The 16,413-nt window shown below is 40.8% G+C and overlaps 1 protein-coding gene across 11 annotated transcripts in view; it reads right to left on the minus strand.

Annotated features, from left to right (window-relative positions):
- Positions 1 to 16,413, minus strand: part of LOC139101749 (ankyrin-2) — a 78,743-nt gene that overhangs the window by 61,765 nt on the left and 565 nt on the right. For all 11 annotated transcript variants that reach the window (XR_011545616.1, XR_011545615.1, XR_011545614.1 and 8 more), the window contains exon 2: positions 14,473 to 14,813. Coding sequence is in view for 2 of the 11 variants with exons in the window: in XM_070655136.1 (XP_070511237.1) it covers positions 14,473 to 14,670 (198 nt within the window). In the remaining 9 variants the exon portion in view is untranslated. The remainder of the gene's footprint in view (positions 1 to 14,472; positions 14,814 to 16,413) is intronic.

Raw genomic sequence — 16,413 nt, forward strand, 5'->3', positions numbered from 1 at the left:
TTTGAGAAGAAAAAGAAAAAAAAAAAAAAAAGAGTGTTCTTATCAAAATTGCAAGAACGAGAAATATCATGAAACGTCTAAATGCATGATTAGCTTATAAAGCTTTCGTCGAAAGCGATGAATCCAAGTCGCCGTGCAATATCTACAATATGTATTTTATATGTATTTTATATATGTATTTTAATAACGTTCAGTTTGCCGTTGGGAAGCAGCCTTGCTGACGGAAGCCATCGAGTCTGTTCCCGTCGGACTCACGATTAGTCAAAGGGAAGAGGTACCTAGGCTGTAACGACGTTGTGCTCCGCGCAAAGGACAGCAATTAAAGCCGCGACAATGACAAAACGGAGCAGAGTTCATTGACTATCTAAAGATGCTGCCGGCTCGGGCTTGACAGAGGTTGGATAATAAGCGGCAAAAGAAGAGAAGCTATCCATCGAGAAGGGAAGAAGGCGAGGAAAGCGAGAACGCGAAGCGTATCGTAAGCGTCAGACCGTAACTAGCCGAACCAACGTTTTCCGATCAATGAAACATCACGCTGGTGGAATGCCGGCCTCGGTTAATATCACCGTAATGGAAAATGCTCGAAGGCGAGATACACAAGCGCACAAGAACATTGTTCTTTTTCTTTCTTTTTTTTTTTTTTCGATCGCGTGATCTAGGATAAATTTATACCTGACGTATGCCGTCTCCTCCCATAGCGCTGCCGCTCGTAATTGAAATTCCTGCACGACAGTGCATTATATTAAGCGAGATGAAGGCGGAGATGAACTAAATCTGACTTGATTCCGAAAGATCTTCAGCTCCAATAAAAATACGCCCCATTTACGTGAATGCGCTTAATTATGTGTCATGTTAAAATCGCAAAAGATAAGAATTTCGTTTGCATCTACCGTTTTATACCTAGCTCGTCTCGTCGGAATAATTTACATTGAGGTATAACAATCGCAAGAACTTTGAGCCCGCGTTCTCGACGTAAGCCATTTTACAAATAATCGCTAATAATGTAGGGAAGAAAAAAAAAAAAAAAAGAAAAAAACTCGTTATCTCAGAATCAGCCCTAGAGTATGAAACAATTCAACCTGCATAATAAATTATAATTTATTCATCTCACGCTGTACCGGAAGAGATTTTATTCACGGATGCCATTAATCACGCGGTGATAAACAAACAGGAAACAAACATCGCGAGATATTAACGATCTTGGTTCGTTATATTGTCGCTCGAGGATCTAGACGTTAGGCAGCTGATGCAAGTAGTGATTGACGCTAGGCGAACGATCAGGCAATTAGTGGTTGCGGTAATAATGACGGAGTAGCGATATAACAATCTCGAGTAAGTAGTCTAGACTTAGCTAACCGCGTACAGCATTAAAAGCGGTTACGCCAAATCAATCGGCTGCTACCTCGTAAATCGACGGGCAAAATCGATAATTGATCGACAATGGTATTAGGTATCGTTTCGAGCGCATTAGATACGGCAGGCAGTGATTAAGCCGTTCATCAATTAAGAAGCAATTAATGCCGGCTTGTGTGGAAAAGAATAGGTTTGCCGTTATCGCGCGCATCGCGCCGAAAGAATATTCATAAAGTAAGTCCCGAAACGCAAGAGAAAATATTTTATTATGCAGATAAACTCGCGAATATTATTACGATAACTGTTATTACGAAATAATATTGGTTGCGATCGCAAATTAAAAATAAGCGTGCAAGTTTAAAGAAAAAAAAAAAAAAAAAAAGGTTTTTAATCAGACGAGAGACGTTCTTTCCAAGCCACGTTCTGAATATTGATGTCTCGAGCTATCAACACCAATGATTAATGATAATTTGCATCGGTCATTGACCGAGGGAGAATTTGAAGTTCGGATCAGCACCTCGATGTACATTGTTAAGCAATTTAAAAAGAACGTCTTATCTCTTATCTGTACATTCTAACGACGAATTCAAGTACAATGTAACGAAATGAGTGCCGAGAATAATTATTCTTGTTCACAATTATTATCACGTACGAAAATCTCGCGAGAAAGAGAAAAACAATGTCGCTGAGCGATCACGGTCGCTGATAAAAACGCTTTCCATCAGCGTGCGTTTTCAGCGTCAGAGAAGTTCAACGTTCATTGAGAAAACGATGTTGTTTGGCAAACGCGATCGCGTCGAAGTCGCGAGTAAAATCAGCTCATTGCCACTCATTGTTCTTTTTTTTTTAAACGGTGAAATCTATTGAAAAACGTCGGCTTTTGTTCTCGTTTAAGTTTCACAGTTTTAATTCCTCAGTGAGAGGCCAGCAGGAAGTGTTCGTTGCGATCGATGTTGCTTACGAACTATCGTTCCCCGTCGCCAGGAATACCGGCAACGTGCCTGCGGCCGCCCGTGCCGTTGGAAAACCGTCGGTCCACGTTTAGCCGAGACACCAACTTGCAACACGCACGCGGCACGCTGGACATAACAGTTAAAAATAACGTCAAGGTGCGAAACGCACGACGTCGAGGTTCTGGCCTGGATGGACAGAACCAAAACTCTCGGAGGCCCGTGACGGGTCCTGAAGTGCGCGCGAATCATATGGCAAGGGCGCTATGTTTCTAAACGTAGAGAAAAAAAAAATATCTCGTTTGACGCGGGATTAGCGAGTTTTCAAAAATGTCACTAAGTCCGAATGGGTCGTTAAAGGCTAATTGAAAGTTAAAGATCGTCCGAGATGAATCTTGGATGTTACTGCATGTGACGGCGCACAGCCATGGCCGGTCACTTAAAAAATGAAGACGCAACAACTCTTTCTCTCTGCCATATCCGTATCCTCAACAGCTGCAATTAAATCTATTTTACGCTGGGAATCCTTCTGCAACGCGGTTCCCGCGAGTCCTGAGGGAAAACGGAACTTCCCACGAGCGAGCTTAACATCTTGACGTGATTCGCGACGCCGATAGAATTTCGCGACACTTGTTACGCTAATGACCGCTTTATGAGCACGACGCACCAGCTGCTTGTTTGGAGCACTACTCGTGCATGAAACGTCCTTGTGTTAAAAATATGATATATATAAAAAGAAAATCTCACGATAAATAGTTCACGGCGAAAGAGATTATAGTAGTCGGTCTTTAATAACGATGAGCGTATCAACGTATTCATTTTTTATCGGTAGGATTTCGTATGTGAGTAGAATTGGCCAGTAAAAAAAAAAAATTGGGATTCGTGATATTTCCATCCGCTGTGCTGAGTTTGAAATCAAGTCAAGGCTCTTACGTTAATTAGTGAGTACTTCTGCTGAAAACACTCGTCGCTTTATTCTCTAAAAATGTCGCTCATCACGAGCGACTTGTATCCACCGCGCGTAACTCGGTGACGAGTTATTTCATTCTGCCTAATGTCGTGATGTCATACGCTATGAATGTCGCTGACTCTTCGGTTTAACAAGCGCACCATCATTTTTCGCTTTGCTGAATCTCGGAGATCAATCCGCGGATTAGATCGTTATAATGAAGTATCGTTAGAAAGTAGGTCTGACGCTATTGTGTTTAGGGTGGGACGTCGAATATAGTACTGTAGATAATTAGAAAGGTAATACGTGAGATAAGAAAACGACGCTTTTTTCGAAAAAATGATAAATTCTTAATTAATTACTCTTACAGCAAAAGTCTATCTTGTAACGATAAAAAAAAGTAAAAATAAAAATAATAATGAGACAAAAGAAGAGATTCTCTCTCTCTATCTTTCTCTTTTCCTCCCAGAAAAATTAAAATTCATGCATAACTTCTCGGCCGAGGTGCGGCATCGAGATGTAGCTTGTAAAACGATAAACATAACCGGTTGCACATGCAGGGTCGCTTATCAAGATCCCGTATTCGTCGCGGTTCGTCGTACCTACTACGTACGAGAATTCCATTGACTTGCGTTATAATCTGTCTGTCCGGCGTACGCCAACGTTTAGCCGCTTTCTATGTACACACTCTGGACTCTGATATTACGTCATAATTTCACCGTGGACCTTCGCCAACGAACCTTGAACAATGTCTCGAGGCCACGGTTAACCAATCCTGAAGAAAGATCCTGAGCGCGTGTATATTCCTTCGTCGCGGACAAAAATACGTTTCCACTGAATTACGCTCGTGGTTGAGTCACGTTAGATTGCGAACTGATTGATTAATTGACCGCGGCATAATGACGGACACAGTTAAAAGATTGGCCGTCGCGAGATTGCGTGATGTTCTATTCTCCATACTAATCAAGGCCGCCACGGTTTATCGCGATTGTATAACGAGAGGTCTCGAAATTCGCAGGACGCGTTTCTCCACTTTTTCGTGCCTTATCTTTAAATTTAGCTCGCGCCAAAGAGTCTCGGCGTCAAAGAAATCCGTCATTGAAATCGAGAGAAAAGTCGGGGCTCTTATTGCCGGGGATCGAGTTAATCGGATTAGAAAACGACACTGCCGGTTGAATTTGAAGCCGTGTCTGTCTTTCGGGATGTCTGCGTGCACGGACAAAGAGACGAAGGTGATGCCGCAGCGATCACGAATTTAGGTCAGTCGCGACGCATTTTAAAAGAGTTTTCTCTTTCGTACGTCCGGCAATTCTTTGTATTTAACGGGCAGCCGGGCTGTCGTTTCCATGATGCGCTTTTAGGGGACGACCACGTCGCCAATCAACTTAACGCGCGAGTTACATCTGATTGCTCGTAATAAGGTACATGGAATAACCTCACGCTGTAACGGAGGCGCGGTTCTTGCGGCGATGTGTCATCCCTCTTTCGTGAAACACTGGGCACAAGTACCCTAAGTATTCGATTAAATTATTAAAGATCACGTTAAAGATAATTATTACGATTAAACAGCTGAATTTACCGCAAGAACCCGCACAAATTGCACAGTGCAAACAAGATACTCAGAATACACTTTAGACTTTTTTTCTAAAAAACAAATTAAAAGGATGCACGCACGGTGCGAGTTAAAATTAAAGGGCGCGTCAGAAGGTTTCGCGATTGATCGTCGATGTAGTTTGGAGAAACGTGTAAAATCAATGTTCTATGCGATTTATACGACGATCTTTATGAGCAGCGATATTAAAAGCGATACTTGTATTGCTCACGGCGTAATCGAATAAATAATTCAAGCGATACCGAAGCATACGGCAACCGTAACGACTTTTAATAGTCTTGCGTATATTGATCAACGAGTCCATCGCACCGTGCCATTTTTATGGCCAAAGCTGTACGCTGCACGCATATGCGGAACGCGTTATTTTCCATTCGCCGGTTTCTCGCCGGATGAGGCTGCGTTGCAAAACCCCGCAGACGGTGTACACATGTACGTACCCTAGACACATGTCGCGTTCCTTCCGCAAGTGCGGCAAAAGGTAGACTGAAAATAAACCTTTTTGCGCCGGTAACGCTGCATTTGAAGCGACTTCACGCTTTACGCCGAATGAACGGTCCACAAGATCCGCGTGTACGGTCATCATGAAATTTTGCCACGACGCGTTTTAACTCGAAATCGCTGCAAATCATCGAGTCACCGAGTTACATCAGCTGGCATACACGAGTCCGTAAACAATTTATTGCGAAAGAATAGCACTAAACTGGTTTTGGACATTGGTTTTAGTGTGTTCTATTAATATTAAAAAGAAAAAAAAAACGGAATTCTACAAATTACAAAAATTGTAAGAAAATATTTTTAATAAAGAGAATATTAAGACACATAATTTTTTTTCTCCTTTAACCTTGTGATTTAATAATAACGATTATTCAAAGGCTGTAAAAAAACGCGTTGAATTAATTACCTCTTTATGCCGCGGCAAGTATTCATTTCAAGTTGACGGGAGCTTCCGTATAAATTTGGCATCCTGCCCTTGACATGTACTTAAGCACTAAATGCAATGTCGGAAGCGGTTGTGATTGACCCACTTTAATAACGTCTCGTAAAATGCTATTGTCGTTAACAGCAGCGAAGGTGGACAGAATTATTTGTGATTAACAACAGCAGAGAGAAAGAGAGAGAGATCTTTCACCGTAGATTCAAAGTAATTATTATATAGTGTCGTCTCAAAGAAGAGAATGAGCTATGCGAGCCTTAAATTACATTGAATAAATCTTTCCACCGGTCAGGATGAATATATTTAGTAATCTCGTTTCAGAAAGAGATATATGCTCGTAATAATTTAAGAGTTGGAATTTGGTTTGAAGAACCCACGCGACACATGTGGAGATTCCATTATTTTTAAATGATACAAAGTATGTAAGAGATGTAATTGACTACGTATAATCATAATTAGATCTCTTATCAACGGTTTGAAAAAGAAGAAGAATACAGCAAAAATTAAAATAAAAATGTTTTTTTTTTTCTCTTAAAAAGAACATTTTTTCTGATGCATTTGCACACTTTGCCTAATCGCGTCTTCAATGAATTAGAGATCCCAATAGACTTCAAAGTATTATCCGGTGAAGCGCGACAGCTCGAGAGCACGTTTCGGCTGCTGCACACTTCTTTAAACATACTCGATCAGTAACGAGCTGTGTAAACTTAACGGAGGGGTTGTAATTCTACTTGCCGACACATTCTTCCGCTTTGCTCTCTCCATTCTTTCGAGCCGGGGATCGGGGGAGTCTTACACCGTTCTCGTGGTCGAAAAGGGTTCGCGCCAGTCGAACGTTATTTAATTCGACTGAGAGGGACCGTTTACCCCAAGAATTTTAGAATCCTTAGCCTTTTTCTTTTTCCTTGTCATTCTCGCGCGGAAAACTCGAGGACGAGTGGACAAACAATAATTTAATAGAACTCGTCGCTTCGGATAATTATAATGTAAATTCATTCTTCTATGAACCAATTATTTTTAGGAAATTACATCACCATGTTCTTTTTTTTTTTATTTAATTTTTCATTATACGTTGCCATACTTAGATTGTAACTTTTTGCAAACTAGATATTTAATATTGTATCTATTTAAATTAAAGTTTGAAACAATTTCATGTCTTTTAGAAAATTATACGCAATTTTCAGCTTTGATTGAGTGTATCGACGTTCAGTCTCGATTATTAGAGTGCACATGTTAGCTACAGCTTGAACAAAAGAATTATCCGGATGAACGTGGCGCATCCAACAGAGAGTCGACTGTAGAACATTTTTTGTTGTTGCCCTAATTCTTGTGACATTTTACAACACTCGCTTTTGCGCTGGCATCCTATATAATCGATACTAACCTACTTCGAAAATGTTACTTGACAGAAAATGTATGCGTGATGAAAATGCTCTCATAAAAGTGATACTTCATTTATTCATTGAGAAGGATTCTATTATTTATTAATTAAAATTTATTATTCCAAGATTTAATATTAAATATATGTTTCAAGTGCCTAGTATAGGTACACACAGCATATGCTATTAAACACAAATTAATTCGTTTTTCGAAAGAAATCTAAAAATACAACTATAATATTAATCAGAATATTGGCAAGCTAGTGTAAGAACCTGCATTGATTATCGAATAGGTCGTCAACTGTTAATGCGTTTATAATCGTCCAAGATTATCAGGTTATACGCTAATTACACTACCATAACGCAAATAAATAGAATGATCAAAGATAGAATTTCTCGCGCGATTTTAATTAACACTATTATTCCGTTATTTCACCTAAATATTACGAGAAGTATCTATGAGGTATAAAACCAAAATGTTATCATTTTTAAATATATATATATTTTTTTTAAATGCTTTCTTTTTTGCCATTAAATAGAAACTTTAATTTTTCTCGTACCCGGCGGATTTACAGTACAATTGCAAAAATCAAAGTGATTCGATATAATTAAGTCATTATCTGAGCTGAGTATAGCGTTTTGTGCAAGTGAGAGATCAATTGTCGCCAAGATCAAAACGTAATTACAATTAAAGAGAAATACTTCGCGGAATATGATACGTCGACGCCAACTTGTATATCCGATTAATCAATTTTAATTGCGATACCAGTAAAAACTTTTGCTTTAAGTAAACAAGTAGTTGCAGAAGTAAGTCATCAACAGTTACATTGTGCGCTAAAAAATAACCTATTGGGTTAGAAACAAATTGCTAATTTTTTTTTTTTTTTTTTTTTTTGAGATTAGTCGTGGAATAGACGATTTACTTTCCATTTATTTTCCGTGTGAAGGCAACGATAAATAGGAGACTTAATTAATCGAAATTGTTATCTTCAAAAACGTGTGGATAATTATTGTGATATTTATCACGACAACCTAAGGGTTAATTAATTACGGTCGATGAGTTAACGCGCGTACTACTGATAATTCCATTTTTTTTTTTTCTTTTTTATGTCGATCCGGGATCACATCACGATTATTTTTGTTTAGACGCACACGCACATCCGCACGTGGCGAGATGACGTCACCGCCAGAGAAATTAAAAGGTCAGGAAACGAGAAAAAAAATATCACGATATCGCTGCTAAGTTATTATTTTTAATTTATGCATCGGTCCTTCGCGATACGAGAGAAATTTCAGCCTATTGTCGGACAGAATCGAAAGTGCGAGTCGTTTTACAGCACCAGCAAGTCAGCTAAATAAAACAAGTTTCGTATTTCAATTCGAGTCGAGGCAACGAGTCATCTCGTGACGATGAAGCCGGGCTCTAATCACGCGCTGAGAATTTATTAAAAATATTTACCTAACTCTTCTTGCTTAAGGCAAGATTATCAAGAACCGCTTCTTGTTACGGTTGCATGCTGCAAGCGAATCGAAACCTATCGTGACGGTCGTATCGAATTGAATCGCGTACGAAGCATTTAACGTGGCGAATTAACGCAATGACTATCACTTCTCTTTCATATAATTTCGATAATGGATTTCTCGTGACAAGGCTTATTTATATTCTTAATTACGTCCAATCTATCAATATCTACAGAAATGCATTTGTAGAAAGGATTTGTTTAAAAAGAACCACGCATTACCGTCGAGCAGTTTAAAATAAATATTATCACCGACGTATCGCGAGCACAATTTGCTTTCTTTTCGCGGTTTCCGAGTGGTAATCGATCCCCTTTCTCTCGTTCGCCTGTGCAAAAGTGCATTTTTCGAGAGAAAAAAAAAAATAACTCGGACATGCGTGCGTCGATCATATTGAAACGGTCTTGATAGCGATACCATTGATAGCAGTGGCGAGGTGATACGGAACAAGAGGGGGAGGGGGAGGGTGATAGTGAAAAGAGAGTAAAGGTGGCAAGAGGCGCGAGCAGGGACCGCGAGGAGACGAACAGGGGGTGGTTTGCTGCAATAGCGCTGCCGCGTTCATATCGACCCGTGCCTCTGAGACTCCATCTTGCCTGCCCCATATATATACCTATGTACAGACATCTACGTGTATCTATTACCTACCTAGCTACCTGTATTACGTCGTGCCTAGCCCTATCGCGATACCTTTTTCTGCATAGCTTTTTTTTATTCCCCTCCCCCGCTCCCTATTTTCCTCCCTTTTCCCACCCCACCCCTCCGTAGACACCATGGACGCCAGGAAGCGCACAATTATTTCAATTCCCTACGTGGTCTCCAATTTCGATATCTCCCCCTTCTTGTATCGTTCAGGGACATTCGCGCAGTCTAGATCCACGCGGGCTGCCAGAGTGGCCATTTAGGTGATAAAAATGTAAGGACGCGGGTGCTGCGTTGCGCAAAAACAACTACATTACTAGGCACTTGATAATCTATAGTGCATTATTAGAGTCGTTTCAAACTTTGTACTTCTATTCATAGAACTTTTATTTTTTTTTTTCTTTAGTTCCTCGTAACTATAGCGCTCTGCAGTAACGCGGCGATTTATTAGTAAAATATTATTTATTATAATTTATATCCACGATATTCACTTAAACGATCTGTTTGAAACGATTTGCGCTGGTTTTCTATTCGAAAGTCGAAATACTGACTCGTCAAGAGTAAAGATAAAATTTGCGCAATAAAATCTTAGGATTAAAAACAGGAAAAAAGTGCAGAAGAGGAAACAACGACGTACTCCGGACAGAGTGCATTTACGACGAAGCCCTGAAATTCAATTCAGGCTGCTGTAACCGACGACCTCGACCCTTTCGGCCGCGTTCTGCATTTGCCCCCTAGTTTAGTTGGAGAAGTCAGGGCCCTCCCGGCCTCGTTTTCTCCGTCGGCATACCGAGCTTACATTTAATTAAGCCCCAATGAAAAGGACGTGTTGGCGGCGATGAAGAGATTACTGGATAACGCGCTGGATGACACACATGTATATAATAGAAACGAGCTGACGTTGGGTTAACGTGATATTTTTTTTATACCGTTCCAAGGAGATTCGAAGAGAGAAATATCAGTTTTGGATAGAATACGTGGGATAAAGCCGATAAAAATATTAATAATTACGATAATCGAGAAATTAAAGGAACGTGAAACATCATAAACGTACAAGCTAACCATCGGACGTAATATATTTTTTACGTTTGCGATTATCAATTTTTATTCGACCAATATAAAATCTGCACGATGAAAGAGGCATTTAAAGCAAAACGCGGCGCTCTTTAAATGACTGCGCATCATTGTTATTACACGCTATATACGACGATAAATATGACGTGAAGAATTGCAATCTTCCGTTAATTAACAACGATCGTTACGTCGTTGAAGTCACCATGCGCGTTTTTATCATCTTCGCAGCTATTTCCGCCTTGTTTAATTTACCGTAGCGAATGGCGTGTTAGAATCTAACGTCTCGAGAGATACAATTAGAAATTGTTTTAGAATCTGATATAACCTGACATAAGGCAGGGTTTAATCAGAGGTTCAGGGTTCAACTGTTTGACACTAACGTACATAGACGTATCGTTCGTTAACAGCTCGAAGAACTGTTAATAATGACCCTAGTACTAACTGCATTCTTGTCTCGGCAATCAAATCTCGTTAAGAACAGTTAAAAAAGAATCTGGAATCATATCGTCATTGGATTAATATAGTAATGAAAGATTACTTTTTTATTTCACTTAGCTATTCGCGTGTTCTTTTTTTTTTCTTTTTTTTGCAGTATATTTTCCAGTATATTTCTGAGATTAGCGGATATTTTCTCTTCGGCAATCAGTGTAACCTGTTCTCTTACTTTTTCAATCATATCTTGTTTTATATAAAAGATAGATTCCTACTTGATACCGGGATGTCAGCTCGTTTTGATTAATAGCTGCTACGCCGGAGTACGTACTTTTCTCTGCATCATCCGATGTTTTTCTTGCAGCCGCGAACAGCTAACGCATTCTATTGATATATGGCTCGTGGCCAGAGCTGCTCAAGGGAGTAAACAGAATTTTGATACTCGAGATTTCCGGAGCCAAATGCCATTTCAATAATTACACCGTCGCATATTTTACTGAAAGTCTCGGTGCTTCGTAAAATTTGTCAAGCGTTTAACCATTTACTTTTTACTACCTTGCAATAATGACTCAATCATCGTATTTCGATGTTACTCCAAAATGTCGAACGAATCGATTCGACACGAACTTATTAACAGAAAATATGCCCTACATCGAAATGTGTTTCAAGAGTGATGGCAAAAGACCTGTTTTTTGAACCTCGAATTTGAAACCTTTTTTTTTATGCGTCTAATAGTACTACTTGACATGAAAAAAGTTTCAAATTCGAGGTCCAAAAAATGGGTGAAATTTACCATCACTCTTTCACATATATTTGATATCCTCGTACGTCAGTTCATCTCTAAAGAAGTTGGGGAAAAAGAAAGAAAAAAAACAAATTCATGACGAAAGGGAAACTGTGAAATCATCATGCTCTGCTCGCGGCCTCGAACGTAAATCGAGGCTACGTACGTTCGCTTTGCTGAGAAACGTAATGTACCTACGTATACACGCAGTCATCTTGAACATACGTGACAAAACGGCCGTAAAAAAATAAAGTCACTGGTATCGGCCGTGTCGCGGTACCTGATGACCTCAACGCTTGTAACGCTGGACGTGATGTCATTTGCCGGCCGTAACACACGGCGATTACATAAGGTCGACTTATGCATAATAACGCGTGAAACCGACGAACGGAGTAATTTTGACTCACCGAGGAAAAAAAAAAAAGCAGAGAAAAATGAAACGACGCCGTGTTAGATTGACCGATGAGTCTAATTATCCTTGATCACGCGTTTTCTATTAACCTACAATTTATGAGAACCGCGGCTCTAATAAAATCTTAGAACGGGAATAGAATTTTAAAGAAACGTCAGGAAAAGTACAAGAAATCTAAGATTCTTTTTTAGGATCTTTATCAATTTTTCAATTATAATTTATAGCATTTCGATAAAACAGACCGACGTCCTTTTAACGTGAACGCAATTATTTAAGCATTATTAAATCGCTCGTAAATCTGATTAGTTAATTAGTTTATCACGTTATTATCTCACATTGAAATAAAACAAATCGCTTTCGTGCGTATTTACTATACATTTCGTAGCAGTTCTGATAAATTTCTTCACGCGTTATATCTCTTATATTGACTTATGCATGCTATATTCAGACACATGCGATTCAGCATCGCAACCTTGAGCACGACTAAAAATTTATGAAATCTTAAATATGCACGAATGAGAGTGTACTGATAGATGTAGGATGGCAACGGCGATGTGAAAGATATTCATTTTCAATATTCAAATAAGATGCACGTTTAAAAACACTTATTTATTGAAGAAGATACTAAAGCAATAAATGTGGATATTCGAAGATGCAGAGATGAGACAGAGAAAAAGAAAAAATGGGAGATAAATCAAGACGAGCCTCTTATTTGACATTAATTCAAGAAACTAGCAGATATATAAATTAAAAATGCAGTCATTTTCCGACTCGAGGTTTATTTCGATCTGTGTCACAACCGGTTTCTCAGGTCGTCTTCAGGTAAGAAGCTTACCTTGTCCAAACTCTATCTCTTACAACTTGCTCCTGGCTCTCTTCAGAGTAAGATGAAGTACTTGAGCCTGTTACCTTTGTGTTTCAAACTATCGAGACACCTAATGCTTTTGTACCTCACTAGTTTTGTGTTTAACAAGCACGGGATGGCTTGGAAGAGACAATTAACGAAGGCAGACCGACATATCCTATATATCCGGCGACCTTTCTATTTCCTGCAAAATCGCTCGCGCTCACTCGACGTGGGATTCTTTTTTCTCTATCCCGGCGAGGAATGTTCAGGATCTGCGGTACCGTGAACACGGGCACGTGCGTCCCCTACCTTTCGCAGCAGCCTACGTCCTGGAGTAACCGTGACCTTTGAGCCGCAACAATCGGCCAGCCACTCGTCTTAATGATCGCTTTACATGCTAACTCGGACGACGTAACGAATTGCGACAAAAGGAGTCATACTGCTGACGCTTTCTTAGACGACTAACGACTGCAGCTACATAAGACTGCGTGCTCTATTAATGGAGACCTTGGCGAGACATCGGCCTGTCTAGTTCAAGTTTCGAAACGCTCGACAAAATAAATTTTCACGTCCTAGCATTAGCTCGATTATCAAAACGTGATGAGTAACCGCTTAGAGTTTACATTTTTTTTTTAATAAAATGATATCAAAAGCGGAAAAAGAAGAAAAATTAAAATTTGCTCATGCAGAGTTTTTTCAAAGATAAATGAAATTAACGTGGCACGTAAAAAGAGTGTGAAACGAAAGTGTACAACTGTACAGAACTCTCTTCTCACAACTTTACCCACGCAATCGAAACTGCGAGCTGACATGCGGCGAAACAGCGAATGCGAGTCCGTATATGCTATTAGATACCATGTATATACGAAGCCTATTATTTGCGACAATGCCACCCACTTCCCTCGTCTCGAGCCCGAAAATACACATGTCGTGACGAACCAATACGCACACCATGCAGTACTCTAATAACTCGCGGTATTACGTGACACAGCGAAATTTTAAAACGTGATTACATGAGTGTTTTCATAATAGAATTACGCAATTTTTGTAAGTACAAACACCGCACGATATATATTACGTACAGCGAGAAATATGTTTCATTACAATAAAACGTTGTCTCTAATTATGTGGTTTAAATTCAATTATCAATCCTTTTAATTCATATGTATTAAGACATTACATTCCTAGTAATATCAATTCTTTTGCAATTTTTTAAATTAGAAAAACCTCTACATAAAAATACGGCGATAATATCTAATACGTATAAAACCAAAGCACTAAGAATAATATAAATTTGAGAACTAATTTTTATAAAGAAAGAATAGTAAATTCTTCACATTTCCCCGTCCGTCATCTACATTTAGATAATACAAACTCAGATAGAACTTTAAAACAAGTAAATTACAACAAAACAAATTATTATTTTTAATTATAAAAAAAAATACTCTATGAAAAAAAAATATTAAGCGATCACGTCGCAATTCAAGTCTCAATTAAATGTTTAAAAAAATTAATTTCGAAGAGTTCCAAATCTATATTGCTCTTGGTGGGTGGTTTCCGTCAGTGAAAAAGGTCATCAATCTTACCTGTTTTCCGGCGCGAGGCAGAGTCTCGACGTTGGTGCCGCCAACCACCGGCGCCTTTTCCGGTCCGCCGTTTTGTTGATTGACGTTTATGTTGGCGTTAACGTTATTGGCGTTATCGGTGACGTTCGTGTTCATGTTCGTCCCATCGCCGGCGCCGCCACCGCCACCGCCGCCGCGCTTTCCGTCCTCGCCCGTCATCCTCGGCCGCACCGTCGATTCACCCTCTCGCAGCTTCGCACCCTCTCTTCGTCCTCGCCACCGCCGTTGTGGTCCTCACCGTTCCGGTTTGCACTTCCGCTCGTTAATTCTCAACCTCGTTCCACGGCTCGGAATCCCGGTATCTGTGCGGCCGAACGAAAACCGTCATCAGAGAATGATCGAAGCGCAAAACCAATTAGCGGACGCCTGACCGATAACGCGTGACTCATACCAACCCTTCGCGAGGGTTTCCTCGTCTCACGAAATTAGACTATTAATAGAAGAAACTTAGCTTTTATTAGCGGCAACGGAACGCACGGGTTGACCGGGGGTTTGGAGTTTCGTATTGTAAATTTACGCGCGCCGGTAAACTCGGGGGCCTCGGACGATGTCGTGTTTAAAGTAGATCGGAAATTACGATCTATCGCGCCCACCGCCGTGAAAAATTAATTTCCGCGAACAGTAAGATAAATCACCGGGGCGTAGGGTGCGCTACGGAGTTCTAGCGGAACGAGCTACTTTTCGGCTGTTCCTCGAGGAACGTTATTTTTAGTCACCAACGAAACGATACGGGTGGTATAACCGTACATGACGAAACGGTTAGCGAGCACATTGTGAGCACCATCCTCTCTCTCTCCCGTTCGCTGTTCGCCGAAGAGGCGCAAGACCGAGCCTCGCCCGAAGTCAGACATCTCGCCCCGCTAACGCCGCCGAACAACCCACGAGGATTCGAAATCACGTCTCAAAGGTACGGAGGATCTTTCAGACTTCGTCTGACCGCGATGCGGGATATCTCTCTCGCAAATGAAAACTAACGATCGGCCGACAGGCGTGAAAGCGCGGCTCGGTGCTTTCCGAGCTTTCGAGCGAGAACTCGCGGTACCTGAGGGACTGTGCGGGCTCTGACGGGGAGATAAACGAGGTCCTGGACATCGTACAGACGCGAACTGCGGCCCCGTCGTCGGGGCGAAGTTACGGAACGACGCGGGGATAACTAAAGGGTCGCGTGAACCGCCGCGCGGAAATGAAACGCGAGCGGCAGGTCCGCACGGCAGAACCACCGGGAAAATCGATTCGAGCGTGTCCGTTCGAGCACTGCGCGCCTCTCCGAGCGACGGTGATAAAAACGGCCGTCGTTCCGGCCCTCGCGTTCACGGTTCCTGAGCACCCGAGGGCGAGCGACTCCTCAGACTATTCGAAATTCAAAATAGCGCGCGTCATTTTTCTTTTTTTTTTTTTCTTTCTCTTTTTCTTTTTCCGCGTCGTCCGTTTTATGCCAGACGCCTACAACGCTTTGGTTCGCGAATCGAGAAATGTGTCACGCCGGCAGAAAATTAACGTCTCACGATAAACCCGATATCCCGGCGATTGACGCCGCGAAATAGATTCTTTAACAGCAAACGTTTATGGAATCTTCGGGTCCTCGGCGATCGGATCGAACCGGATTGCGCGAGGCGCGATTGGCTCTCTGTGGGAAACAGGAAAACCTGGAGAACGCGTAAAAGAATGGTGCATCCCGCAATTACTGCATCAGAGTTTCATTGGCATTTCTACGAGCACGCATACGCACGTATATACGCACATACATAAATCATATGTACAGGTGTATGTTTTATATATAGTATATACATATATATATTACATATCCCTGAGTTTACATATGCAGAGACAGAGAAAGAGAGAGAAAGAGAGAAATATAGGTGGATGCGTACGATACATTAGCGTCGTGGAATCGCGTTCGCT

Source organism: Cardiocondyla obscurior, linkage group LG04, assembly GCF_019399895.1.
Source record: "Cardiocondyla obscurior isolate alpha-2009 linkage group LG04, Cobs3.1, whole genome shotgun sequence".
Lineage (NCBI taxonomy): Eukaryota > Metazoa > Arthropoda > Insecta > Hymenoptera > Formicidae > Cardiocondyla > Cardiocondyla obscurior.